Source organism: Mangifera indica, chromosome 9 (genome assembly GCF_011075055.1).
Source record: "Mangifera indica cultivar Alphonso chromosome 9, CATAS_Mindica_2.1, whole genome shotgun sequence".
NCBI classification, from domain to species: Eukaryota; Viridiplantae; Streptophyta; class Magnoliopsida; order Sapindales; family Anacardiaceae; genus Mangifera; species Mangifera indica.
In genome coordinates this window covers 12793285-12821128 of record NC_058145.1, presented here as the reverse complement: position 1 = coordinate 12821128, position 27844 = coordinate 12793285, and the positions used below count along the sequence as shown (strand labels likewise).

General features: G+C 34.1%; 3 protein-coding genes and 1 long non-coding RNA gene across 7 annotated transcripts; 2 read left to right on the top strand and 2 right to left on the bottom strand.

Moving 5' to 3' along the window:
• The first annotated feature begins 2516 nt into the window (after nucleotides 1–2516).
• LOC123226131 lies at nucleotides 2517–3833 on the top strand. Of its 3 annotated transcripts, XR_006504292.1 has the most exons (3): nucleotides 2538–2849; nucleotides 2930–3074; nucleotides 3306–3833. It is a non-coding gene; the product is annotated as an uncharacterized LOC123226131 (long non-coding RNA). The 3 variants fall into 3 exon arrangements; XR_006504290.1 differs by lacking the exon at nucleotides 2930–3074 and having other exon boundaries at nucleotides 2517–2849; XR_006504291.1 differs by lacking the exon at nucleotides 2538–2849 and having other exon boundaries at nucleotides 2857–3074.
• A 1305-nt stretch (nucleotides 3834–5138) lies between these two features.
• LOC123225093 (dof zinc finger protein DOF2.2-like) lies at nucleotides 5139–6999 on the top strand. Of its 2 annotated transcripts, XM_044648955.1 has the most exons (3): nucleotides 5142–5538; nucleotides 5700–6579; nucleotides 6695–6999. In XM_044648955.1, exons 1-3 carry the CDS (start codon nucleotides 5488–5490, stop codon nucleotides 6697–6699), a joined length of 936 nt encoding a protein of 311 aa, XP_044504890.1. In that variant the 5' UTR covers nucleotides 5142–5487; the 3' UTR covers nucleotides 6700–6999. The 2 variants fall into 2 exon arrangements, with proteins under 2 accessions (XP_044504889.1, XP_044504890.1); XM_044648954.1 differs by lacking the exon at nucleotides 6695–6999 and having other exon boundaries at nucleotides 5139–5538; nucleotides 5700–6632.
• A 4393-nt stretch (nucleotides 7000–11392) lies between these two features.
• LOC123224699 (U-box domain-containing protein 13-like) lies at nucleotides 11393–16313 on the bottom strand. Its single transcript, XM_044648393.1, has 4 exons — nucleotides 15777–16313; nucleotides 13960–14076; nucleotides 13328–13783; nucleotides 11393–12823 (listed from the first exon to the last, which is right to left on the bottom strand). The coding sequence occupies exons 1-4, from the start codon at nucleotides 16044–16046 to the stop codon at nucleotides 11663–11665; spliced, it is 2004 nt and encodes a 667-aa protein (XP_044504328.1). The 5' UTR covers nucleotides 16047–16313; the 3' UTR covers nucleotides 11393–11662.
• A 4863-nt stretch (nucleotides 16314–21176) lies between these two features.
• Nucleotides 21177–26203, bottom strand: LOC123226501 (U-box domain-containing protein 13-like). Its single transcript, XM_044651026.1, has 4 exons — nucleotides 25603–26203; nucleotides 23788–23904; nucleotides 23156–23611; nucleotides 21177–22652 (listed from the first exon to the last, which is right to left on the bottom strand). Exons 1-4 carry the CDS (start codon nucleotides 25870–25872, stop codon nucleotides 21504–21506), a joined length of 1992 nt encoding a protein of 663 aa, XP_044506961.1. The 5' UTR covers nucleotides 25873–26203; the 3' UTR covers nucleotides 21177–21503.
• Between the last annotated feature and the right edge of the window lie 1641 nt (nucleotides 26204–27844).

Genomic DNA, 27844 nt, shown 5'->3' with positions numbered 1-27844 from the left:
TCGTAGCGTTGTTATTTCCCTAATTCTTGTGACCAAATAATATTTTTAAATATTCAATGGAAATTTTAATATTATAAAATTTCATTATTAGTTAATCATGCAGGTGAGTGAGTCAATCTCTTAATGGATGAGATATTTTGATTATTTTCAAAGTCAAAAATTATGTGCTGTGATGATTTAGTGGAAGAGAGACGTGATGTTTTGCTAACATCTTTTAATGAAAGTCCCATATCAAGTGAAGGAAACTACTTGAAAATATATGCAACAAATAGTTCAGTTCTATTCAGCTGATGCATTTGATTTGCTATAAATGTATAACTTGGATAACTTCACCCCAAAAAAGAAAAACAAAGTTGTCATAATCACTCTTCCACGGAAGAATCCCAAGTATTATATCTTTATCTTCTTTTCCGAATGAATAAACAACACATTTTTTTAATTTCACTGATTGTTTTGGGCCAAGAATTTTCTGTCCAAATAGATACAGATATATCATATCTAGACAACTTTTTTTTCAATCAAACTTGTAGATATAATATTCGTAAGAGCAATAAGTTATTAGCAAACAGATGCTATCCCTACTTGTAGTTCGAGAAGAAGTCTTAGGTAAGGTATTGCCTCTTTCCAAAGAGATAAATATGAAACAAGAGTATATATTCATCATAACTCTCACAATTTTCATATCATTTTATAACAATTTCGTATTGTCTTGGAATTGTTTCCTTCAATTTTGATAATTATGATTAAAGTGCAATTATTTTTTTTCTACATTGTGATTATAATGGTGCATATCAAACAACAAACTTTCGCTCTTCTTAAAAAAGTTGTTTGTGTAACCCTAAACCTCTATTAGTATGAAGTCCTGACAATAGAAAGGTTAAGGCTGACAATTTAGACATTCAATTAGCATCATATCTTTGTAATACATGCCATCTACATTACTCATATAATAATATTATCGTAGACTTAGGTTCTTGACATTTTCAACCGAACCATGTTAGAAGTCAAATGTTTACTTGTATATATCTCCCTTATTTGGTGTGTAGGAAAGACTCATGCAACCCATGATATGCAACCGTAATCTCACAACGTGGTAGGGATAACTATTAGTGTGTAGAGCATGTCACATGCTTAAGCGTACATGCCTACATTGTAAGGGAGGCAATACAAAAATGAGGAACACGATCTACACCCTAATTGTGTTATTCAAAGATGAGACAACAACAAATCTCACAATGAAGACATCCACCCTTGACATGCAAAAGGAATCTCACGTTCTAAGGATCAAGCCAATTGAAACTACTAAGAGATGGGCCAAAAATGCCTTTGACATGTTGACCTGCCCTAATGAACAATTCCAAAGGCATGACATGTACGACCACTTGAACTTGTAAATTGATACTACTAAGAGATGGATCAATATACTTATCGTTGGTCAAATCTCAACACCAACAATATTCAATCATTTAGTTATTTATTTTTAAAAAAAAAAAACTTGTAAATTTCCAAATTTCATAGGGACAAAATTAGATACATTTAGAAGATCATGTAATTAGAAAACACATGCGTATAAAATGTATTATATAGTCTTCAAAATCATAATAAGAAGAGCTACTGTTTTCAAAATTGCTTGGAAAATGAGATTCCTTGTGGTAGAAGATATGCATGCATGGGTTATTGGGTTAGCTTCTAATCCATTCCTTTTCATAATTTCCGACCTCCCACAAACAAAGCCACTTCCATGATCCTCTATAACACAATTTGCGGTCTCAATCCAAAAAAAAAGCGCTTTCAGAGAAAAGGACTAAATAAAGAAGGAAAAAGACAGAAAAAGAGACAAATTACAAATTGATCATCCTCTCAATTTGAGTACATGATTCATGCTTTAAAGTTAAAAGGCAACTGAATGATTTTATATCAACCTAATAAATTAAAGACTTGATAAAGATGGGTAAATCCATGCCGCCTTTATCTTTCGTAAATAACTTAGCTATAAAGTATTTCATCTACTGTTATATAATTGAGCGAGTTCCGTGATAAACATGTGGTGTATCTAAATTAGCAGTAATCCAACTATTAATTACTGCACTTAATTATTTAATTTATGTATAAATTACTCATCTTAAGAAGCTTTCTTTAATGCCCTCTAGTGTTTATTCATAAATATATTATTTTCTGGAGGCAATTTGCAAAAGTTACAAGAAATTCGTAACCTATGATTTGATAATTAAAGTTTAAAAGACAAAGCAAAAATTTTTTTGTACCGACAATGGAATCCGAAGTCACCAAAATGATATAAAATGGTACATCTCCGTTTTCTTAATTCTCTCCATAAAACCTCCTGGATAATTAATGCTCGATATTTTAACACTAGGGTTGATAAGGATTTGTTGGTCTTCTCTACTTTTTGAATTTTTTATTATAAATTTAAGAATTAAAAAGCTTTCCTAATCTAGACTTTTGAAGCATTTTAATTATGTCTTGTAGAAATTAACGTCCCTGAATGAATGAGGAGAATGACTATTTTCCATTTAAACTATATGAAAATAATAAATTAACACCTTTTAAGTCAAAAAATGATAAATATTCATGTTTTATCTAATTAACTTTAAATGTTAATTAAGATTTTACGAAAATAAATGGGGAAAAAAAAAAAAACAAATATAGGGAGCCATTTTCCGTCAATCTTCATCTTTTTATCAACAATCTTTTTCTACCACCATCTCATAGTAACTCCTTTTTCCACCGCCCTTCCAAAACGCCGCTATCTTTTTCCCTTTTTTTTTTTTTCGTCCTCTTATGGGAATCTCACCACTTCAATGTAATTCAACAATAATCTCATCGAAGTGGTACGATTCTAATCATGATCAATTTTTCAATCGGTTTTTGTTTAATTGCATGTTGAGAAGGGTATTTTTGGTTTTTACAGACAGTCCGAGATTCAGATCTTCTCTAGTTTTAGCCACCAATCTTGCTCATTCTATGCATCTAACACGACCTCTTTCCATGATTCAGTCAAGAACCCATGTTTAATCACTTTTCTTCAATTACGAGTTCATTTTCTTCTTCTTAAGGTTGAATTTAGTTGGGAATTTTTTGATTAAATTCGGAATGAAATTAATCTTTGTAGAGAATTAATTTACGAAATATTGATAAAGCGTGTTCGTTTAGAGTGTTATTAAAGAAGTTGTTAATTAATTTAATTTCTCTGGTTGTTGCTCTATATCTTTGATCTGATTTGCATCCCTAAACTTTATATTGTTTCATAGTTTGTTGCTAAATCGGCTTTGCTTGGTGATTATTAGATTGCGGAAGGGGAAGTTAAAACAAGATACAAGAAGCTGGCCAAAGACCAGCAGCCATTTGGAGGACATCAAGCCGGGTGAGCTCAACCAGCCCTTTGAGGTACACGATTACAGTGATCTGGTTAACATTATTTTTTGGTCAACGATTGATTTGAGGCTTAATTTCATTGAAATATGCTATGGATTTGATTTCTAATCATGGTAACCATGTGGGTAAATGGTCAGTTAGAATGTTCGTAAATGCAAAGAATGCACAAAGGCTTTACATGAAAATTTTGAGCCTCTTGCTGATGAACCTTGGTTTTGGTCATTTTGGATAATAAAAAAGCACGAAAGTTCTTGGATTCAGTTTGGTATCCAATGTTTGAGGAGGAGAAGGATGGTGAGGTGAGACGAACAGTGGAGTAACAGTAAAGGGTATTATTGTATTTGACAAGGATTTTTTTGTCTTTTTATTCTTTTGCCTTAAGTTGTACCAGACTTTGTAAATAGAACTTGATCGAAAATGAGAATTTGCCCTTTCTCAAATACAATTTTTGCATTGGTTTCATACAATCGGTATTGTTAGACAACTTTTTCTTCATAGTTTGAAGAGTATTTTTTAACTGCATCACTCTCATCTTAAATTCAGTAAGAAAATGTGCTTGCGAGGCATGGCAAATTTTAGTAGTTGTTCAACGCTTACTAATTTTATTTAACATACTTTCAGATATTGAAGACAATAGCGTGCTCATCAACCATTTGTCAGTTTTTTCCCCATATTACATACTCTAGATTAGGCTTCTTAACATGACTAGCACTATTATCATTTTCAATAAAGAGAAACGGAGAGAGACATGGAACATGACCTAGTAGATGATCTTCAAGATCATAAGCTCCAACAGAGAATAATGCTTGTGATCTTCAATAGCAATAGCCACTTTTTGTGAGTTTGGGATTAAACACTTGAAGATTTTAGTAAGCAACACCACCATATTGAGTATGAACCGTGTTTGCCTCAGTCAAACACATCTTCACTAGAGTCTCAAAGAAAATAACAAGCACCAAGGATTAAGAGAAAACACAGAGGAAATCAAATGAATCCTCCTCAATTTTTCATTAAGAAAATTGAAAATGATTAAAGGAGTTTTCACACAAGAATCTCACCTTGACAGTGGATCTATCTAGCTTAACTAATCAAATAAAGTCCAATAAAATTATGTGTATCTATTTTAAGTATATAAATAGATACACATTTATATGTATCATCATATGATTAAGTGATTTTGAATAAAAGATAAAATAATACTCAATTACGTGATAATATTTATGAATATATATTTATTTGTATACTTAACATGGGTATGAATACTATCATCAACTTAATAATATTCACATTCTTCACAATATTGAAATTGATAAATGCTTTAAAAGAAGAGAGCAGTGATATACATGTATTGAATCTCATTCCATTTAAAATTAAAAATTCTAACTATATCCAATCCTATTTTCTGATTGGTCCATGTAAGTCTACCTTACATAATTTTGCCCTTAAACTTTATGAGAATTGTGGCAGGCACGTGCGATGATGTTAACAATAACCTTTACATTAATATAAATTAGCCAAGTTCAGTAGATATTTGTAAAGGCAGGGAAGATTTTAAAAGAATAATTAATTAATTGGCACCTAAGTTATTAATATTAAACTTAATTTGTGTGAAAAGTATGATTAATTCTGATAAGCAATTAATTAATTCTGACAATCTCAAATTAATTTTTGATTAAGAAATGAAAGGCGATAGATCCCACCACAAAGGACCAAGAGATATATTTGTTTTATTGAATAAATTGTCATCACTTATCATGTTCCTCTGTCCAATGTCCATGCATGAGTGGTCACAAAACTCTCCTTTGAGCACCAAAACCACAGCTCAATAGCATCTCAAAGAAAGCTTATTGGCGAAGAAAATTTTTCCACTCAAAACCCTAAAGATGTAATTAAAAAAAAAAGATGTAGAGGTGATAGAAGAATAAGAGCAAAATAAACAAATGCCTTTGCCTGTCTTTCCCTCTTCTTCTCTTTAGTTCTCTTTTCTCTTTCTTTCTTTCATGGCTCTGGTATTCCCTTAGTTTTATTCTCCACCATTCCTAAAGATCCATTAACCTTTATAAAAAGAAAAAGAGAAAAAATAAATAAAGAAACATGGTTTACCCATCGGTTCAAGTCTATTTAGATCCTCCCAACTGGCATCAGGTAAGGTTTTCTTCAATTTCCTTTCAAAAAGAAAAATAAAGCAGGAAAATTTAAAAGATAAATATTCCTATTCCTTTGTTATATCTCATTGAATATACCAAATATTTGTTTCTTTATAATTCGGATTTAATGTTTTTCTTTGTTTAATATCTACTTTGCAGCAACCAAATCACCAACAAGCAAGTACTGGAACTGAAAATCCTCAGCTTCCACCTCTTTCTCCTGTTCTTTATGCTGGTGTTGGTGTTGGTGGTGCTGGTGCAGCTGCTGGCTCCATCAGGTCTGGTTCTATGGCTGATCGAGCCCGGCTAGCCAGGCTTCCACTGCCGGAGGCAGCTCTCAAGTGCCCTAGATGTGATTCCACCAATACTAAGTTTTGTTACTTCAATAATTATAGCCTCTCGCAGCCGCGCCACTTCTGTAAGACTTGTCGGCGCTACTGGACTAGAGGAGGTGCCTTAAGAAATGTTCCGGTTGGTGGAGGCTGCAGGAGAAACAGAAAAAACAAAAGCAATAACTCCAAATCCCCAGTTACCACTGCAAAGCAATTGGGTTCAAGTTTCACTAGTGTTCCCTCTGATATTATAGCTCATTTGCCTCAACAAACACCCCAGTTACCCTTGTTAACCTCTTTACATAATCTTTCTCAGTATAATATGGGGAATATTGGGTTAAATTTCGGTGGAATTCAAGCACAGATTGGGGCATCAGGTGTTGGTAGTGGCCAGAATGACGTTGGGTTTCAAATTGGAAGCAATTCAAGCATGAGTAGTGCCATATTATCCGCTGCAGGAGTTCAACAATTTCCCTTCTTTGAGCCACCCACCGGTTTTTATCCTTTTCAAAATGAAGGTGTTGAAACGCAGTCTGTTTTAGTGGGTGACAACCAACTTCTATCCATGACTTCAAACTCTAGGGTTTCTGAGCAGACAACAGTGAAAATGGATGGACATAATGAAGAGCTAAATTTATCTAGACCATTTCTGGGAATTCCCGAGAATAATCAAGACTGGAGTGGAAGTAACTGGACGGATCCATCAGGTCTAAACCCTTCTTCTGCCACTAATAATATCTTATAATCTCTATATTTGTTTATCATTGAACTTGAAAGCTAGCTTTGCTTGAAGTTTGAGCTCATATATATCGATCTTTACAGCTTAACCTAAGATAGGTGACACGAAGTTGCATGTTCCTGAGAGCCACGACCTTGAGTTGCAAGCTACTCCCCAGAGGTGTGGATATATAGTGATGAAAACCTATCTCTTCATGATCCATGAAGCATTAAAGACTGGTAGACTACGTTTCTTCTTTTCTTTCTAATATGTTCTTGATGAATTAATCTATATATTTGGTGTCTTTTATTGCATGGCCTTGTTTAGAAATTTGTCCTTGTTTATGTTGTGTGTTCAAATTTATGTATTGGATCTATTATTCGACATGATGAACTGATCAATTTATGTATCGCATCCTTTATGATAATTTTATTACAGTAAAACTATATGTAAACATTTTTTTATACATAATTTAGATATATAAATGATATGTTATCATATGATTGAATAATTTTAAATTAAAAATAAAGTTACATTATATCACACGACGACATATAATCTATATATTTAAATTGTGTATAAAAAATGTATACATATAATATTGCTTATTTTATTATATTAATAAAATTGTATGTATATACTTTTGAGTATATAAATAGGTATATAGACGATGTTTTATTATATAATTGAGTGATTTTGAATTAAGAATAAATAATATTCAATCACATTATATATACATTTATTTTATGTATTAAAAAATGTATGCATATAATACTATTCTAATTATATTTCATACATTACAAAGAGGTCTCATCGTGTAAGAAAAAGCTAGTTTATTGAGCTACTATTATTTATTGGAAACCCACAAGGTTGGTTGACATTGCCACTACTATGTTGTTAAGTGTGAAAGCGTGCATGAAATTCATGAGGCTTATGGAGTTTTCAGTGCTTTCTTTTTGTGTTTAAATTTTATGTTCATGAACTTCTATCTGGAAATGTTGAAAGAAGTTCAAATGAATCCCTGTTGGTCATATGTAAAGTTAAAGAACTTCTTTTTGTAGGCAAATTATATACGCACACACATAATGACAATTCCTCAGTCAGCCTCATAAATGTACATTCATTTACGTATTTCTTGAGTGAATTATTTGGCAGGCCAAAAGACTTATGCCCACCCAAGGTTTAGTGCACATCCAAAGTTTTACTTACCGCTTTTGAAAAATCTAAATATTTATCTATCACTAATTTTCGTTAAAATTTTTAATTAATAATAAAGGGAAAATTATCATTTTATTTTTAATATTAAAATAAATAAAATTATATTTTATTTGACCCTTTTAGTTTAAAAAACTAACATTTTCACTTCTACCCAAAAGTTTAAAAACTTATATTTTTCCTTTAGGATTTGATTTTTCTAAATCTGATGACCATTTTGAGAAGGCCGTCAACCGGCCTTCCCACCACCTCTATTCTCCATGGTTTCTTGACATGGAAATCACCAAAAAATGGGGTCAAAATGGCTAGATCGCACAGGTCCGTGCATGTTGCATGGATTTGTGCATTGTTCAACTGTTTGTACGTCAACGTTGATGGTCTTTTGGCCTATTTCTCATAAGTAATCTCTCTCCCTCATAGTAAAATCACTTGGCTTAAATCGATGTTGATGGTATACAGTATGGAGTTTTACAATATTTTCATTATTCCTTTATCTGTGGTGTGGGCAAAGTTTGAATTGCCAAAAGCTAGTCGTCTCACATTTTTAAGGTGTTTATCCGAAAGATTAGCTCTTTCCAGAACTGTTCAATCCCCCGAGAAAATCAAAATTGCTGCAGTTTTAGTAATGATTTTGTAATTATAAGTTAGAATCATCAAGGGACGTTCGGCAGAGACAGAGGGAGAGAGAGAAACAGTCCACGAAGTGAAAGACTATTACGAGAAAACGCCAAAAATCCCACTCAAAACCATGCAATGTTTATCATAACATTCCGTTTTCAACCAAAAAGTCTGAATTGTTCTAGATTTTCGATAGAAGAATAATGTTAGGTCATAACTACGTGGCAAAAGAAGTGAGGAAGCCTTTTGAACGTGTTCTTTAAATTATTTTGCCACTCAGTCTCAGCCTTCAGTTGTGATCGTAGAAAAAAGTAGAAATCTCTCTTAAAAATCTTCCGCCCTAATAATTCAATGTACATTAATGTTTTTAAAATCCAAGTGTGGGTAGCTAGTAGTCTTCTTACAAAAAGAAAAGGAATCAAGGGATTGCTTTTTTGCAAGGACCAAGGCTGCCTTGCAAGAACGAATAAAGCTATCAACCCAAAAAGCAGCCTCTCTCTCTCTCAAAGTTCGGCCATGGGACGTAGCCAGTAGATTAAACAGTTAACCGTGTAACAAAACCGAGTCGATAATAAAGAGAAAAGAAACAAGAGAAGAAAAAGACGTCCTCACACAAAAGAGAAATAGAGATAGAAAGAGAAGCGGTTTCTCCAAAAGAGCAAAGCAATCGATTGAGGGCTCGGAAATCCATGCTCAAATTAATTAATGTTTTCTCTGTTATTAGCTTTTTTTTGTCTTTCATTTTCCACCCACAGCCCGCTTTCACTTTTAAGACCACTTTGGACCTTCGTTTCTCCCTCGCCATTCTCTCCAGACATTCATGAATCTGCTTTTCCCCGTCCTGTATGACTTATAAACAGAAGCTGAGAGCATGAAGTAGTTCTTTTATTGCATGGCCAAAAAACTGTACTTCCACTGATACTTAATAAAACCATTAATTACGCTTGCATTTTTGCGTATATTCTGGAGTTTATTCATGCAGTGTCAACAGATCGAGCTAACGAGGGCTTTTTTCGTTTGTGCTGCACACACCAAACTCCCAATAACGAGCCTTCTTTTGACACTAAATATAATAAACGAACCAACAATACTTATTTGACCGAAGAGAAAATAGAAAAAGGTCAGTCATCCATTAAAATAAGCGGCATGAATAAGTCGTTCTCTGTATAACAACCACCGCAAATTGGAAGTCATTGTTAGCAAATATTATATTAAGTTGTTCATAACAAATACTCTGAACATTAATACTAGGGTTACGTTTCCCTCTCTCTTAGGAAAAATAAATTTGTTTTTTTTGGCATGAGAAAGTTGGAAAAAAATTAGTTTATTTTTTTAACAACAAGAAGCGAAAGAAAAGACCCGACACATCAAATTCCTTAATCCCTTCCCTTTTTTTTTTAATTACTATTTGTCAAAGAAGACTGCCATTGTTTATTACATGTACTCAACTAGTTTTCCATTGCAACAACTTTCGTGACAACGTATAAACTATCATTAGTTTTATTTTCAAATAATATAGATTTCATAATATTTGCAGAGACACTGATAGAGAAATAGAGGAGAAATTTAAAAAGAAAAAATAAAAAAACACCTTTATTATCTGTTATAATTACCGTTCTAAACGTTACGGTAAAATTATTAGGAGTACAAAATTTATCAGAAATTATAAGTGAAAATTTGTAAGAACCTTTAACTTCTAGAATAGATGATATTCTTGAATTTTTAATTGAAATGTATAATGTTTATAAAATTAAATATAGAGAAATGTCACAGATTTCTAAACCACAGCTAATTTCAAGTGGTTTGTCTAAAAGTAAGTTACATATACGATCTATCATATGAAAGGTAAGCAACACATATGTCAAAGTTTCAATTATAATGAGTTTTGTAATTTTATTAATATTGTTTATTACCTTGAAATTATAAATCTAAATTTTATTATCATTGACTATTATCTGGAAATTATAAATCAAGAAGGTAACTCTTTTGATATTCTGACTTGATGGAAAGTACATTAAAACATGTATTTTGTGTTTTTTATCCTAACATGTGATCTACTAATATTTTTGGTATCTACTGTAGTATTAGAATCAACTTTCAGTACAAGTGAATGCATGTTGAATGACAAGCTGTCCAATTGACACTTAAATATAGTCAAATATGAGCATGAAAGATTGGGCGACTAGCGAATTCAAGTAGCAAAATTAGGTAGCGGAGGATATTTTTGAATAATTCAAGAATTTGGACATTAAAGATAAGTAAAAAATATATAGATAAGAACTGAAATTTGTATATTTTATAATTGAATATATTTTCATTATGTCTAATTTTTTTATTGTTCTATCATATAACTACAATAGTCTTTTGTTATAAATAAGAGATTTTCAATAAAATTTTCAAAATACTATTCTCATTTCCACTATTTTGAAAATGAATGTAAATTATTTTAATTTAATTATATATTAAAATTAAAAAATATATTTATTAATAAGTGGTGGGTTAACCCATCAAAAGCTCGTAGGACAGTCCATTAAAATTCTGGCACAACACAGTTCAAGACCTATATCTACTGAGAGACCCACTAGAGCCTAGGCATAACCCGGTGACACCTTTAGTCGGCCATTATTTTTGTCTGGTTGGCTTGCTCCAAAATTTGTATACAAGACAGGAGTGAAGAGGTTCAAAAGAAGCTTTGAAATTTAAATGAAATGAAAGTTTATCTCCTAAGTATCAATCTAATCCTCATATTCTATAATCTCTCACTCTCACCCTTTAACGAATCTTCATCTTTTACTTGTTTATAACGTGATGATATTAGCACTTCTAGAGCAATGAAAATGAAAAATCATACTAGAGCTAAAAATAAAGTAGGACTTAGGGGGCCTCTAAAAGAAATGAAAGAAGTTAATCTGAATACAATTACAGGGAAAAAAGTGTAGATTATAAACTGAGGACGTAGACAGTGGGGATCATATGTAAGTTTTAATTTGATTAAAGGAAACATCTCTTCACTAAAATTTGAGGATGATCAGTCATTCATGATACAGTGCTGGATACAAATAACATTACATTATTGTCATTTGGATCTCCGTCCCTGCCCTTCCTCTTTCGCCTTTTTGATCTCTCTATCGTTTAATCTCTTCCAAGTATTGTCCTCAGTCGACGCAAACAAATGAATAACTTACACATTGGGTAGGTGATCTTCCACCTTGCCTTTCACAGCCAAGCTGCCTCTTTCATTACAACGTGTAAAGACACAAAAGGATCAATGCACAAATTAAAAAACAAAGAACGAAAGTTGCCACTGATGATGGCTGCGGCTTTTGTGTCCGAGACTGATTTTCTGTTTGCACACGAACCTGCTCAAGCAATTGTGCAGCCTTTCGCTTGCCCCTGTCTGTGCCATTTTGTGCCAAATCCACCAGATGACTCCTCACCCCAAGTTCCCTAGCCTCTGCCAGATATTGTAGGTCTCCACCACAAAGGTGTACCAAAACTGCAGCTGCATTCTCTTTGTTTTTAGGAGAACCATTCCCAATAACCTCCACCAGAACTGGCACTGCTTCAGCAGCCCCAATGGCTGCTTTCCCTTCAGGATGGCTAGCAATTATAGCTAGGATGGCCAGTGCTTCAGCCACCATTCCACCTCCAGGTTCTGTCAGCAAATGCATTAGGGTAGGAACAACTCCAGCCCTCACAGCCTTTCCTTTGTTCCCTTGGTAAATGCACAAATGGAAGAGAGCAGTTGCAGCATCCTTCTTCCCCCTTTGGGTACCTTCACTTAGCAGAGTCACTAGTGGTGGGATGGCTCCAGAGCCACCAATAGTAACTTTGTTTTCATCAATAACTGAAAGGCTAAAAAGGGTGGCTGCAGCATTTTCTCGTGCTTCCATGCTCCCTTCTTTTAATACATGAACTATACCAGGGACTGCCCCAGAGGAGACAATACTCCCTTTGTTATCCTCACATATGGAAAGGTTAAGAAGAGCTGTGACAGCATGTTCCTGGGTGCGAGAATCAGGTGTGGAAAGCAGGCCTACAAGGAGAGGGATCACACCAGCTTCAGCAATGGCGACACGATTATCTGCATTGCGCTTGGCAAGAAGACGGACTTCACCAGCAGCAGATCGCTGATCCTCAGGGTTACCAGATGTGAGCTTGCAAAGGAGAATCTCAATCTCAGTACGTTCAGCAGGTGAACAGGCAGATGAGGTTTTACTGGGTTGTGAACTTCTGGGTCGTTTTGGTGGTTCAATGTCATTTGCCATGCACCATTGAGCTATGAGGCTACAGAGTACATAATTGGGTGTGAGTGCAGTACTAGACAGAGTCTGCCGTGTCTTTGGACATGTACTGTGCTTCGCTTCCAGCCACTTCTTAATGCAGGATCGCTCATAGGTCTGAAGCAGAGGAGAAAACAAGAGATCTGTTAAGAACAGAGGGAATAAATAAAAAAGTAAATACCAATCTGCTTCCATTGACTAGATGTCCTGGGCTTCTAATGAGTCACAACTATGTTTTCTTAACACATTTTTAAGTTATAAAAGGCATTGAAGGACATTGCTAATAACTTACAGACTCTTAGCCTTATTTTCAGTAAAGAAGTCTATAGACATTACAGAAAGACAACAATTATTTCTGGACTAAATTTGACTGGGATCTCAAATTGGGTACTTAGCAATGGCATGCCCCAAGAACTGGATGCAGGTTGACAGAACACAGTTTGATATGCAAGCAATTATCTTCGCATGAATGGTCCATTCTACATTTGGATCAAGTGAACAAGGTGAAAACATCATTTTACTCCTAGGCCATGTGATTGTCACAATAATTACCATAACGAAGAGTAAATATGATCGAACTTAGTTTGGTCATCAGAGAGCAGGAATCCAGGGCACATATACCTGTCCTGTTGAAACAATGACAGGATCTTTCATTAACTCCAGGGATATTGGACAACGGAACTCATCTGGTATAACTGGGGCCTTATGGTTCCTATCACTAGATGCTTTCCCACCATGGCTTGGGGAAAGATTCTTTTCCCTTGAAGGAGCATCCAAGTTAGGGTTATCTGTTTGCACAAAATCTTTAATTTTCTTCAATAGCATTGACATCTTCTCAATCCTCTCCCCAGGATCTCCACCAGTGCTAGCAACCATCTCATATAAAGCCAGTGATTCTTGTGTCAAGTCAGCTATTCCCATCAATTGCAGCTTTTCAGCCAATCTCCTTATGACAGCTGTATCCATCTCTGCATCATTTTTCTTGTTGTAAAGAGACAAAAGGTCCTCATACAGCTTAACATCGGGTGCATCAACCCTTCCTTTGGCTCTTCTGAACTGAGAAAGAACAAGCTCAACCTGTATACCAAAAAGAGTTAATAGAATATAGAAAATACAAGATTCAGAGAATAATTGACTTAAGGAGATCTGCCTAGGAGACCACTAGCTGAAGTCATTGTGTCTGTAAGCATGATATCCCACAATCTTCTGATGCGACAAAATAGAGCACAATTTGTTTAATTATATATCTTTACCTGTTCCTTGACTTCATCTGATATATCAAGCTTCTCATAGGATATTGCACTTAAAGCTTGTTCCAACCGAGCTGTCACTTCACAGAATTTTTGCATAACTTCATCCCTCTCTAGGACCTATCAGTATGGTAGAGATGGTTAGTACATTCATGTGGTCGGATCCAATTCCCACTGAAAAAAAAAATAATCCAGAAATGATATTCTAAATAATTATAAATCCAAGATAATATATGTTTAATGCTAGCAATCATTAAATCAAAAATATATATGATTAACACAAATACTGCCAAGTAAAGCTATTATTAAAGCTTGCATACATTCTCTGAGTAATCAAGTAATGCATGCACAGTGATTTTAAAATACTTTTGGGACCTCAAATTTTCCTGAAATATGGAGGTCTGGGTTTTTATGTATCTACACATAGAACTCTGATTAGAAAATCCATCAGTACGCAATATTGAAAATTTCCGAGGTTCAATAGTTTAAAACAAGAGTTGCCTCAATAAAATCCAAGATTCCCTTAGTTAGAGTCATCCCAAAATTTTGAACAACCACCAGCTGAATACTTTGCATGCAATAGAATATTGGTTCAACCTTTTGATCAAGAAAGAGAAAATTTTGCATAATCAGAAGGAGGCAAGAAGAGTGTATCCAGTATCAGTGAACTGGGCTACTGAAAAGATTTGATTAAATAATTTTCTATCGAATTCACTGACAATATTCTTTTGATTCTCTAAATCCAAACATTTTAAAGTGATGATCACCAAAAACATGCCAAGATCAAGAATTACCAAGTGTTTATATTAATATGCCTTCAATAGTGCTTCCACAATTAGATTCTTTCAATTGCTATAATCTTTCAAAAGCTACTAACAAAATTATAGATAAAATATTAATCCCCGCAAACTATGAAATATCGATTCATATAGTTGCAAACTGCCAACAAGTGTCTAGAGAAAAGCAAGAGACCAAGTAATAATCCAAGTTATAAAATTCTGAGGACATTCAAAACTGGCAGAATCAGTGGAGGCAAAGAAAACCACAAAGTAATAAAATAACATATTAAATAACCGGTATGGATTTCACTATCCATTAAGCAACTTTCACTAAAAACATTTCCAGCAATAGAAGGAATACGAATCCATTCTGGGATTTGCGATGCCAAATCAATTACCTCACGTTAACTTACAAATGACCCAGCAGATTAAGATCCCAGAAATAAAAGTTCATATAAAAGTCTTGAAATGCATTAGGAAACTTTTGGTTAATGATGGATCACAAAGAAGCTAATTTGCATCAAATAAGCAATCAAACGCATGAGATGATCATTGCAAAGGTCTTTTCTATAGATTATAATCAGTTCGGAGAATAACAAAAGCAGAGAGGAGAACAAGAAGAAACATCAATTCCATTGCTTAACTAATCAAGAGTTCATCGCTAAAAATTAGCAACATAGAATATGTCTGAACTGTAAATTCACTAATCGAATTCGAACCCAATTCTTAAGCCAAGTTAAAAGTAGAAGTAAATTTCAAATCCGTTCATTTTGTATTATGTAGCAACAATGTAATAAAACAAAAATTCACAGGTTTATTAGAATATACATCGCCGGCGATGTGTTAGCTGTTTCCAATTCAAACACGTGTGCATAACTAATCAAACGCTTCAATTTAGATATAGAAATTACTATTAGCTTTAATTACTGATAATCACCGTGCATTTAACCACTTTCCTTCATTTTCTTGATAACCAAACGGATGGAACTATAAACAGAAAAAAACAATACAGAAATGCGAAGCAAGTCATAACTTACACACCAGGTAAATCTTGCTGCCTTCGCTGCCAAATCTGAGCAACTCTTTAGCTGAAGCTAAAGCCTCCTTTAACGAAACTAAAGCTTTAGTAGTTTCTTCGGGAATCGCTTCTTTGCTTTCTTTAATTTCCTCAAACATTGGCATCAACAACTTCAATCTTCTAGCTAAATTAGAGTACTGTTTCTTGACCGTGCCCCTGTAATCCGTGAATGACGCTATCATGTTAACTGTATCGATCAGACTCTGTACAAGCATTCCTTGCTCTTCCTCCATTACGGAGAGCTTAATTGAAAGCTCGCCTAAAGTAAAACTAAACTTAATAAATTACAATCAGATCTCACCGCAGGCACAGTATTGTGAGTGTTTGTTAGCAAATACTTGCTCTGATATCTGCAGATTTGTGTTAAATTTGGCAATATTTTGTTCTTGATTTAGTGGTGGCTAGACTCGTCTGGCTGGTCTCCATGAAAGAGGAGACTTTTAGACAGAGAAGATGTAATATTCCTAAATTAATAAAAGGGCAATTTGACCATTTTGTTAAATATTTGAATAAAAATACATATGTATATATTTATAAGCCACTTGTTTAGGTAAAAGATGATGAGAAACGCAGAGTCTACTTCCCACCACTTGTGCGTAGGTGTAACGCATTTTTCCTGCCATTTATATTTGTCTGAGTAACATTTGCTAGACATAACTCTCTTGAAAGCCGTTTTGAAGGGATAACGGTATAAAAGAAAAGAAACAGTTTTCTAAAGGGCTCTCGGTTGGGTTTTTATATTTGTTTCCTTTGCACAAAGAAAAGTATTCTCATCTTCACTACATAGTTGTTACATTGCCAGCAACCTTTTCTTACGCAACCAAAGAGAAAGAAGAATTTTCTGTTCGCCGGTTAGAGAAAGAGGTCATCGAGGAGACTACTGCCACGCAAAGACAGACATGATCGTCAGAGGAGAGGTAGGCTTTTGAACCACCCTTCCCTACTGCATCTATAACCTGTGAAAGCAATTGATATTTTTTATGTGTGTTTATATATATATATATATATATATATATATATATATATATATATATATATATATATATATATATATATATATATATATATATATATATATATATATATATAAGTGTTTCCAGATGTTTTAGTTATTATGATTTTATAAGTATATTCTTTATATATTTGTAAGAAGATTAAGTGTACGCATGCATACGGGAATTCATAATTGATTAAGCGGTGATGATGGGTTGCAATATAATTATTGAAATAATCGTTGTATGAATTGATGGAATGTGATTCGGTGGTTAGACATACAAAGAAAGAAAATCTGTGAATGGTTTCCAGAAAAAAAAAAAAAAAAAAGAAGAAAGAAACGTAGGCTGTCTATATCTCTTATTGCAATAATTTTCTGTGATTATGATTTTTGTATACATATGTATGATTATGCTGTCGAGTTTTTCTTTTGATTTCCATGAGGATGGAAAGTGAGGATTTTAGGATAGACGCTTAAAAGAGAAAAAAAAAAAAAAAGAAGAGAAGGAAGGATTCTGTAAACATGGATGTCTTTCCAAATCAGAATTTTTTTTAGAGTTTATCGGCAGAAATGACGCACTGCCCAGAATTACATCTTGCATGTTAAACGTGCGGTATACACACCTGGTAAAGGCCGAAACTTCCGCCGTTTAGCTTAAAGGCAGAATCTCTGTCGCTGGTTACAGATGAAAATATTAAAGCATGCATTAGACTTTATTTTCAACTGCAGTGGCATGTGTGTATCTAAAATTCCAGTAATAATCCGCATGCCTGTTTGCCATGAAGTGGTGGAAAATTTTGAGTGGCTAATTGTGCTGGATTTTTTTTTAATATTAAATGTATGGTTTATCTCTTTGGATGAATCATCATCATGAGCTCGATTGCATGATTAAAACTGGCATGTGCTAAGAATTGGATATCAGTGGATGAGACGTCCTGATCTTGTGAATATTTGAACCTTTTGATGAGACGTCACGGTTTCAATTAATAAAAAAAAAGAAAAATTGTTATTAACTAGTTTTGTGATAATGATGTAAACAACATCTGTGATAAATGTTCGAAATTGAAGAGTATGAGTAAGAGGTATCTGAGATGGATGCCCCGATATGATGACGTAAGAGGCACCTGAGATGGGTGTCCAATTGGGTACATCCGAGATGGGTGTGACGGTGAGATTTCGTTGAAAATATCTATATGAAATATCAGATTTATTAAAAAGGTTTACTGAATTTTATAATTTATATATTTATTTTGGGGGTGTTGCAGGTAGGAAAAATAGCGAGGCAGGCGGGGAGGCGAGTGGATCAGCATGTTGAACTGCACTTTGGCTATAGTTATTTTATTTATATTCCGATCATTTTCACAATAATTTATTTTATGAAATTCATGCATTCCGGAACTATCAATTTATTTATATTCACTAAATTTTATATTGAGACATTTTGGCACATTTTCTTTGTATTCCACTAAGTATTATGTGATGATTTCTCATCAACATCAAATTGTATTTGATGGTTATAATTATTTTAAAAAAAATTAAAAAAATTAATTAGTTACCGCTAAGGGTCTGTTCCCATAGTGGGATGTTACAGAAGAAGAAGAGTGTTTCCCTTAATTCTCTTTTGGTAACGTGGCTGAGCGAGCTAAATTCAGTTGAGGTCGGTGAGGGGCTGGGTTTGAGACTCGGCTCTAGCTTGGCCTGGCTTGGTTTGGTAAGGGTTGATTTTGCATTAGAACGAGCTTAGTTAAACTAGGGATGACAATGGAGAGGGTTCCTCTTCGTCCTTATAGAAAATATCAATCTCGTTTTTGCTTTATCCCAGCTAAAGGGATGAAGATAATTTCTTTTCTTATCTCTGTAAAAAAAATTCTTTTTTCTATCTTTAAGGGAAAAAATCTTTTTTTCATACGCATAAAAAAAAATCTTCTCCTTATACACTCTAAATATAATATAAATATATTAAATAATAAAATTAAGCAAAATTAAAACTAATTCACTATTTTAAATATATTCACCATTTTAATATATATAATAAAAATTTAAATAAATTTAAAAAATATAAATAATTTAAAATTATAAAGATATGTTAATATTTTAAGTAAATATAAATAAACAAAAGCAGAAGCAAGGAGGGAGGGTGTCTCTGATCCATCCTCAATTATGAATTTTTTTTTTTATTTATCTCCATCTTTTTTTATTTTTATTAAAAAATTTCTTCTTTAATAGAATTAAAAAATATCGAAAACCTTTAAAATCATATCACAGTTTTCATCCTAAGTTAAACTAATGCCCCGATGAATTGTGTGGCTCAGTGATTTAGCAGTTAATTCGTTAATACGATAGAAAGATAAATCTTCTGGCAGTATTCTTTTAATGAATATTTTCAAAAAAATAATTTTTTAATAGATATAATATTATTTATTTCTCACATGTCATGCTCGAAATTAAATAAGTGAAATAATTTTTAATAGATAAGTGAAAGACGAAATAATGCAGAAAAGAGGACGCATCCAACCGGAAGCCGTGTTTGACCAGTCAATACGTCAACCCTGGCTATTGAATATTTTCGAGTGTGTGGGGAATTAAGCCCATTGTCTAATGTTTTATGGACACTGAGTTTGCAATCTTACTTAAGTTTGATTACTTGCTCAAGAAGAGAGTACTCGACTGATAATCTTTTGTAAGAGTTGGAATAGAAAAGAGAATTTCCTCGTAAAATCTAATAACTTGCTCAAGAAGTAGAGCTTGTACCACAATAGGCTTTGGTTCAAGGTCAAGCATTAAAAGCTGGGGCTTTCGCTCAGCCTTTATCTTTGTTCAGATATGCTTGGTGCCCTTGGACTCCTTCGTTATCTACTACTACTTCAACTCCTCAGTTTGCTTCATGAAACTTTCCCCATTAAAAGGGTAGTCATGGTCTGGGAATTTGAACCAAATTGAGTAAAAGACCTAAAAAAGAATATTCATATACATTCCATTAACTTCAAATTCATCTTGTCCTTTAACTCAACCATTATTTCTTATGAGCTCCCCAAGCTAGACTTCGAGCTGAGCTATCTGCTCTTTCTGCTTGTCGAGCCTCAAAATCAATAATAGTCTTGTCCTTCTTGAGCAAATAGAATTGTAGGTACTCCCCTTTAGCTAATTTATTCAAGTTATAGAGTCTTCACTTCAATTTTAGGAGTGTTTAGTTTGAATAATATTTTATTATCAAAATAGAGAGATTACTTTGAAGATAGATTATTGAGAAGATTACTAAATATAAATAATTACTACGATTAATAAAATTTGATAAAAATATATAGTATAAATAATTAATGTGTTTAGTTAATAGTAATAAAAGAATATTAGTAAATTATTTTACTTAAATACCCTTGAATATAATTATTTTTAAAAAAATTATATTAATTAAAAATAAATTTATTTTTATCTTAAAAAATTAATAAAGTATAATAAAATCAAGATTATCTTGATAATTTTTTAATACCTAAGATAAAAGTGATAATCAGATTATCACTTATATTACTTGTCATATCCGTATTACTAATAAAATATTATTGTAATTTTTTATTATTGATAAACTAAATAAGATAATGTAAGTAATAAAAGATAGATTATCACGATAATCTTTAAAACACTTCAACCAAGTGGCCTTAAGGTTTTGCTTAGAAGTGGTAAGCCTTTACTTTGCAACCAAAAGCCTATCCTATGTTGCCACCAACTCTTTCTCGATCAGACTATTCGCATGCTTGTTTTTACCACTATCTAAAAGGAAGATAGGTCTGCTTTGTAGAGAGTACTAGCATACTCAAAACTTAAGAGGAAAAAAAAAACAAAGCAAAAGTTAGGACAGTCCAACTGTATTTTTGTCTGGCACAACACAGCTCCAGACCTATATCTACTAAGAGACCCATTAGAGCTTAGGCATGACCCGGTGACACCTCTAGTCAGTCATTGTTTTTGTCTGGTTGGCTTGCTCCAAAATTTGTATACAAGACAGGAGTGAAGAGGTTCAAAAGAAGCTTTGAAATTTAAATGAAATGAAAGTTTGTCTCTTAAATATCAATCTAATCCTCATTTCTATAGTCTCTCACTCTCACCCTTTAACGAATCTTCATCTTTTACTTGTTTATAACGTGATGATATTAGCACTTCTAGAGCAATGAAAATGAAAATTCATACTAGAGCTAAAAATAAAATAGGAGTTAGGAGGCCTCTAAAAGAAATGAAATAAGTTAATCTGAATACAATTACAAGGAAAAATAACATAGGAGTTGGGAGGCCTCTAAAAGAAATGAAAGAAGTTAATCTGATTACAATTACAAGGAAAAAAGTGTAGATTATAAACTGAGGACGTAGACAGTGGGGATCATATGCAAGTTTTAATTTGATTAAAGGAAACATCTCTTCACTAAAATTTGAGGATGATCACAGTCATTCATGATACAATCCTGGATACAAATAACATTACATGATTGTCAATCAGATCTCCATCCCTGCCTTTCCTTTTTCGCCTTTTTGATCTCTCTATCGTTTAATCTCTTCCAAGTATTGTCCTCAGTCGATGCAAACAAATGAATAACTTACACATTGGGTAGGTGATCTTCCACCTTGCCTTTCACAGCCAAGCTGCCTCTTTCATTACAACATGTAAAGAAACAAAAGGATCAATGCACAAATTAAAAAACGAAAAACCTCAGCTATCAACACTGTTTGCCGCTGATGATGGCTGTGGCTTTTGTGTCTGAGACTGATTTTCTGTTTGCACATGAACATGCTTTGGCAGCTCAATAAATCTACTCAACCGCTCAAGCAATTGTACAGCCTTTCGCTTGCCCCTGTCTGTGCCATTCTGTGCCAAATCCACCAGACGACTCCTCACCCCAAGTTCCCTAGCCTCTGCCAGATATTGTAGGTCTCCACCACAAAGGTGTACCAAAACTGCAGCTGCATTCTCTTTGTTTCTAGGAGAACCATTCCCAATAACCTCCACCAGAACTGGCACTGCTTCAGCAGCCCCAATAGCTGCTTTCCCTTCAGGATGGCTAGCAATTATAGCTAGGATGGCCAGTGCTTCATCCACCATGCCACCTTCAGGTTCTGTCAGCAAATGCATTAGGGTAGGAACAACTCCAGCCCTCACAGCCTTTCCTTTGTTTCCTTGGTAAATGCACAAATTGAAGAGAGCAGTTGCAGCATCCTTCTTCCCCCTTTGGGTACCTTCACTTAGCAGAGTCACTAGTGGCGGGATGGCTCCACAGCCACCAATAGTAACTTTGTTTTCATCAATAACTGAAAGGCTAAAAAGGGTGGCTGCAGCATTTTCTCGTGCTTCCATGCTCCCTTTTTTTAATACATGAACTATACCAGGGACTGCCCCAGAGGAGACAATACTCCCTTTGTTATCCTCACATATGGAAAGGTTAAGAAGAGCTGTGACAGCGTGTTCCTGGGTGCGAGAATCAGGTGTGGAAAGCAGTCCTACAAGGAGAGGGATCACACCAGCTTCAGCAATGGCGACACGATTATCTGCATTGCGCTTGGCAAGAAGACGGACTTCACCAGCAGCAGATCGCTGCTCCTCAGGGTTACCAGATGTGAGCTTGCAAAGGAGAATCTCAATCTTGGTACGCTCAGCAGGTGAACAGGCAGATGAGGTTTTACTGGGTTGTGAACTGCTGGGTCGTTTTGGTGGTTCAATGCCATTTGCCTCGCACCATTGAGCTATGAGGCTACGGAGTACATAATTGGGTGTGAGTGCAGTACTAGACAGAGTCTGCTGTGTCTTCGGACATGTACTGTGCCTCGCTTCCAGCCACTTTTCAATGCAGGATCGCTCATAGGTCTGAAGCAGAGGAGAAAACAAGAGATCTGTTAAGAACAGAGGGAATAAATAAAATGTAAATACCAATCTGCTTCCATTGACTAGATGTCCTGGGCTTCTAATGAGTCACAACTATGTTTTCTTAACACATTTTTAAGTTATAAAAGGCATTAAATGACATTGCTAATAACTTACAGACTCTTAGCCCTATTTTCAGTAAAGAAGTCCATAGACATTACTGAAAGACAACAATTATTTCTGGACTAAATTTGACTGGGATCTCAAATAGGGTACTTAGCAATGGCATGCCCCAAGAACTGGATGCAGGTTGACAGAACACAGTTTGATATGCAAGCAATTATCTTCGCATGAATGGTCCATTCTACATTTGGATCAAGTGAACAAGGTGAAAACGTCATGTTACTCCTAGGCCATGTGATTGTCACAATAATTACCAAACGAAGAGTAAATATGATTGAACTTAGTTTGGTCATCAGAAAGCAGGAAATCCAGGACACATATACCTGTCCTGTTGAAACAATGACAGGATCTTTCATTAACTCCAGGGATATTGGACAACGGAACTCATCTGGTATAATTGGGGCCTTATGGTTCCTATCACTAGATGCTTTCCCAAAATGGCTTGGGGAAAGATTCTTTTCCCTTGAAGGAGCATCCAAGTTAGGGTTATCTGTTTGCACAAAATCTTTAATTTTCTTCAATAGCATTGACATCTTCTCAATTCTCTCCCCAGGATCTCCACCAGTGCTAGCAACCATCTCATGTAAAGCCAGTGATTCTTGTGTCAAGTCAGCTATTCCCATCAATTGCAGCTTTTCAGCCAATCTCCTTATGACAGCTGTATCCATCTCTGCATCATTTTTCTTGTTGTAAAGAGACAAAAGGTCCTCGTACAGCTTAACATCGGGTGCATCAACCCTTCCTTTGGCTCTTCTGAACTGAGAAAGAACAAGCTCAACCTGTATACCAAAAAGAGTTAATAGAATATAGAAAATACAAGATTCAGAGAATAATTGACTTAAGGAGATCTGCCTAGGAGACCACTAGTCGAAGTCATTGTGTCTGTAAGCATAATGTCCCACAATCTTCTGATGCGACAAAATAGAGCACAATTTGTTTAATTATATATCTTTACCTGTTCCTTGACTTCAACTGATATATCAAGCTTCTCATAGGATATTGCACTTAAAGCTTGTTCCAACTGAGCTGTCACTTCATAGAATTTTTGCATAACTTCATCCCTCTCTAGGACCTATCAGTATGGTAGAGATGGTTAGTACATTCATGTGGTCGGATCCAATTCCTACTGAAAAAAAAAAAATCCACAAATGATATTCGAAATAATTATAAATCCAAGATAATATATGTTTAATGCTAGCAATCAGTAAATACAAAACATATATGATTAACACAAATACTGCCAAGTAAAGCTATTATTAAAGCTTGCATACATTCTCTGAGTAACCAAGTAATGCATGAACAGTGATTTTAAAATACTTTTGGGACCTCAAATTTTCCTGAAATATGGAGGTCTGGGTTTTTATGTATCTACACATAGAACTCTGATTAGAAAATCCATCAGTACGTAATATTGAAAATTTCCGAGGTTCAATAGTTTAAAACAAGAGTTGCCTCAATAAAATCCAAGATTCCCTTAGTTAGAGTCATCCCAAAATTTTGAACAACCACCAGCTGAATACTTTGCATGCAATAGAATATTGGTTCAACCTTTTGATCAAGAAAGAGAAAATTTTGCATAATCAGAAGGAGGCAAGAAGAGTGTATCCAGTATCAGTGAACTGGGCTACTGAAAAGATTTGATTAAATAATTTTCTATCGAATTCACTGACAATATTCTTTTGATTCTCTAAATCCAAACATTTTAAAGTGATGATCACCAAAAACATGCCAAGATCAAGAATTACCAAGTGTTTATATTAATATGCCTTCAATAGTGCTTCCACAATTAGATTCTTTCAATTGCTATAATCTTTCAAAAGCTACTAACAAAATTATAGATAAAATATTAATCCCCGCAAACTATGAAATATCGATTCATATAGTTGCAAACTGCCAACAAGTGTCTAGAGAAAAGCAAGAGACCAAGTAATAATCCAAGTTATAAAATTCTGAGGACATTCAAAACTGGCAGAATCAGTGGAGACAAAGAAAACCACAAAGAAATAAAATAACATATTAAATAACCGGTATGGATTTCACTATCCATTAAGCAACTTTCACTAAAAACATTTCCAGCAATAGAAGGAATACGAATCCATTCTGGGATTTGCGATGCCAAATCAATTATCTCACGTTAACTTACAAATGACCCAGCAGATTAAGATCCCAGAAATAAAAGTTCATATAAAATTCTTGAAATGCATTAGGAAACTTTTGGTTAATGATGGATCACAAAGAAGCTAATTTGCATCAAATAAGCAATCAAACGCATGAGATGATCATTACAAAGGTCTTTTCTATAGATTATAATCAGTTCGGAGAATAACAAAAGCAGAGAGGAGAACAAGAAGAAACATCAATTCCATTGCTTAACTAATCAAGAGTTCATCGCTAAAAATTAGCAACATAGAATATGCCTGAACTGTAAATTCACAAATCGAATTCGAACCCAATTCTTAAGCCAAGTTAAAAGTAGAAGTAAATTTCAAATCCGTTCATTTTGTATTATGTAGCAACAATGTAATAAAACAAAAATTCACAGGTTTATTAGAATATACATCGCCGGCGATGTCTTAGCTGTTTCCAATTCATACACGTGTGCATAACTAATCAAACGCTTCAATTTAGATATAGAAATTACTATTAGCTTTAATTACCGATAATCACCGTACATTTAATCACTTTCCTCCATTTTCTTGATAACCAAACAGATGGAACTATAAACAGAAAAAACTACACAGAAATGCGAAGCAAGTCATAACTTACACACCAGGTAAATCTTGCTGCCTTCGCTGCCAAATCTGAGCAACTCTTTAGCTGAAGCTAAAGCCTCCTTTAACGAAACTAAAGCTGTAGTAGTTTCTTCGGGAATCGCTTCTTTGCTTTCTTTAATTTCCTCAAACATTGGCATCAACAACTTCAATCTTCTAGCTAAATTAGAGTACTGTTTCTTGACCGTGCCACTGTAATCTGTGAATGACGCTATCATGTTAACTGTATCGATCAGACTCTGTACAAGCATTCCTTGCTCTTCCTCCATTACGGAGAGCTTAATTGAAAGCTCGCCTAAAGTAAAAATAAACTTAATAAATTACAATCAGATCTCACCGCACGCACAGTATTGTGAATGTTTGTTAGCAAATACTTGCTTTGATATCTGCAGATTTGTGTTAAATTTGGCAATATTTTGTTCTTGATTTAGTGGTGGCTATACTCGTCTGGCTGGTCTCCATGAAAGAGGAGACCTTTAGACAGAGAAGAAGAAGAGCGTTTCCCTTAATTCTCTTTTGGTGACGCGGCTGAGCGAGCTAAATTCGGCTGAGGCCCGTGAGGGGCTGGGTTTGAGACTCGGCTCCAGCTTGGCCTGGCTTGGTTTGGTAAGGGTTGATTTTGCATTGTAACAAGTTTAGTTAAACTAGAAATGACAATTGAGAGGGTCATCTCCGCCTTCATAGAGAATACCGATTTTGTCTTTGTCTTATCCCAATTAAAAGAATAAAAATAATTTTTCGTCTCATCTCTAAAAAAAAAAAATTCTTTTCATCTCTAAAAAAAAAATCTTTATTTTATGTTCATTAAAAAAAATCTCCTCCTCACATCTGGTAAATATAATATAAATATATTAAATAATAAAATTAAATAAAATTAAAAATAATTTATTATTTCAAATATATTAACTATTTTAATATATATAATAAAAATTTGAATAAATTTAAAAAATATAAATACTCGAAAACTATAAAGATATATTAGTATTTTAAGTAAATATAAATAAATGAGAAGAGGAGAGAAAATACATATATTGCTATCCTCAAACTATCCTTAATTATGAAAATATTTTTATCTCTATCTTTATCTTTTTTTTTAATTAAAAAAATTTTCTTTATTAGAATTAAAAAAAATCAAAGCTGTTAAAATCAGATTGAAAATTTCATCCCTAAGTTAAACTAATGCCTCGATGAATTGCATGGCTCAATGATTTAGCAGTCAATTCGTTAAGGCGGTAAAAAAATAAATCTTTTGGCAGATTTTTTTTAATGAATATTTTCAAAAAAAATAATTTTTTAATAGATATAATATTGTTTATTTCTCACATGTTATGCTCGAAATTAAATAAGTGAAATAATTTTTAATAGATAAATGAAAGACCAAATAATGCAGAAAAGAGGACGCATCCAACCGGAAGCCGTGTTTGACCAGTCAATACGTCAACCCTGGTTATTGAATATTTTCGAGTGTGCGGGGAATCAAGCCCTTTGTCTATTGTTTTCTGGATATTGAGTTTGCAGTCTTACTTAAGTTTGATTACTTGCTCAAGAAGAGTGTACTCGACTGATAATCTTTTGTAAGAGTTGGAATAGAAAAGAGAATTTCCTCGTAAAATCTAATAACTTGCTCAAGAAGTACAGCTTGTACCACTATAGGTTTTGGTTCAAGGTCAAGCATTAAAAGCTGGGGCTTTCGCTCAGCCTTTATCTTTGTTCATATATGCTAGGTGCCCTTGGACCCCATAGTTCTCTACTACTACTTCAACTCCTCAGTTTGCTTCATGGAACTTTCACCATTGAAAGGGTTAAGTCATGGTCTGGGAACCTGAACCAAATTGACATTGAGTAAAACGCCTAAAAAAGAATTTCCATGTACATGCCATCATCTTCAAATTCATCTTGTCCTTTTACCTCAACATTATTTCTTATAATCTCCCCAAGCTAGAATTCGAGCTGAACTATCTGCTCTTTCTGCTTGTCGAGCCTCAAAATCAATAATAGTCTTGTCCTTCTTGAGCAAATAGAATTGTAGGCACTCCTCAGCTAGTCTATTCAAGTCATAGAGTCTTGACTTCCACTTTAAGGTTTTGCTTAGAAGTGGTAAGTCTTTGCTTTGCAACCGAGAGCCTATCCTACGTTGCCGCCCACTCTTTCTTGATCAGACTATTCACATGCCTGTTTTTACCACTATCTAAAAGGAAGATAGGTCTCCTTTGTAGAGAGTATTAGCATATTCAAAACTTA

Bases quoted from the DNA above. Each gene is read 5' to 3' on its own strand.
- LOC123225093 (XM_044648954.1), top strand. From the start codon at position 5,488: ATGGTTTACCCATCGGTTCAAGTCTATTTAGATCCTCCCAACTGGCAT. The intron at 5,539-5,699 runs GTAAGGTTTTCT...TCTACTTTGCAG, and splicing joins ATCCTCCCAACTGGCATCAG to CAACCAAATCACCAACAAGC.
- LOC123224699 (XM_044648393.1), bottom strand. From the start codon at position 16,046: ATGGAGGAAGAGCAAGGAATGCTTGTACAGAGTCTGATCGATACAGTT. The intron at 14,077-15,776 runs GTGTGTAAGTTA...CCATACTGATAG, and splicing joins AAGGCAGCAAGATTTACCTG to GTCCTAGAGAGGGATGAAGT. The intron at 12,824-13,327 runs GTATATGTGCCC...CCTCTGCTTCAG, and splicing joins TCATTGTTTCAACAGGACAG to ACCTATGAGCGATCCTGCAT.
- LOC123226501 (XM_044651026.1), bottom strand. From the start codon at position 25,872: ATGGAGGAAGAGCAAGGAATGCTTGTACAGAGTCTGATCGATACAGTT. The intron at 23,905-25,602 runs GTGTGTAAGTTA...CCATACTGATAG, and splicing joins AAGGCAGCAAGATTTACCTG to GTCCTAGAGAGGGATGAAGT. The intron at 22,653-23,155 runs GTATATGTGTCC...CCTCTGCTTCAG, and splicing joins TCATTGTTTCAACAGGACAG to ACCTATGAGCGATCCTGCAT.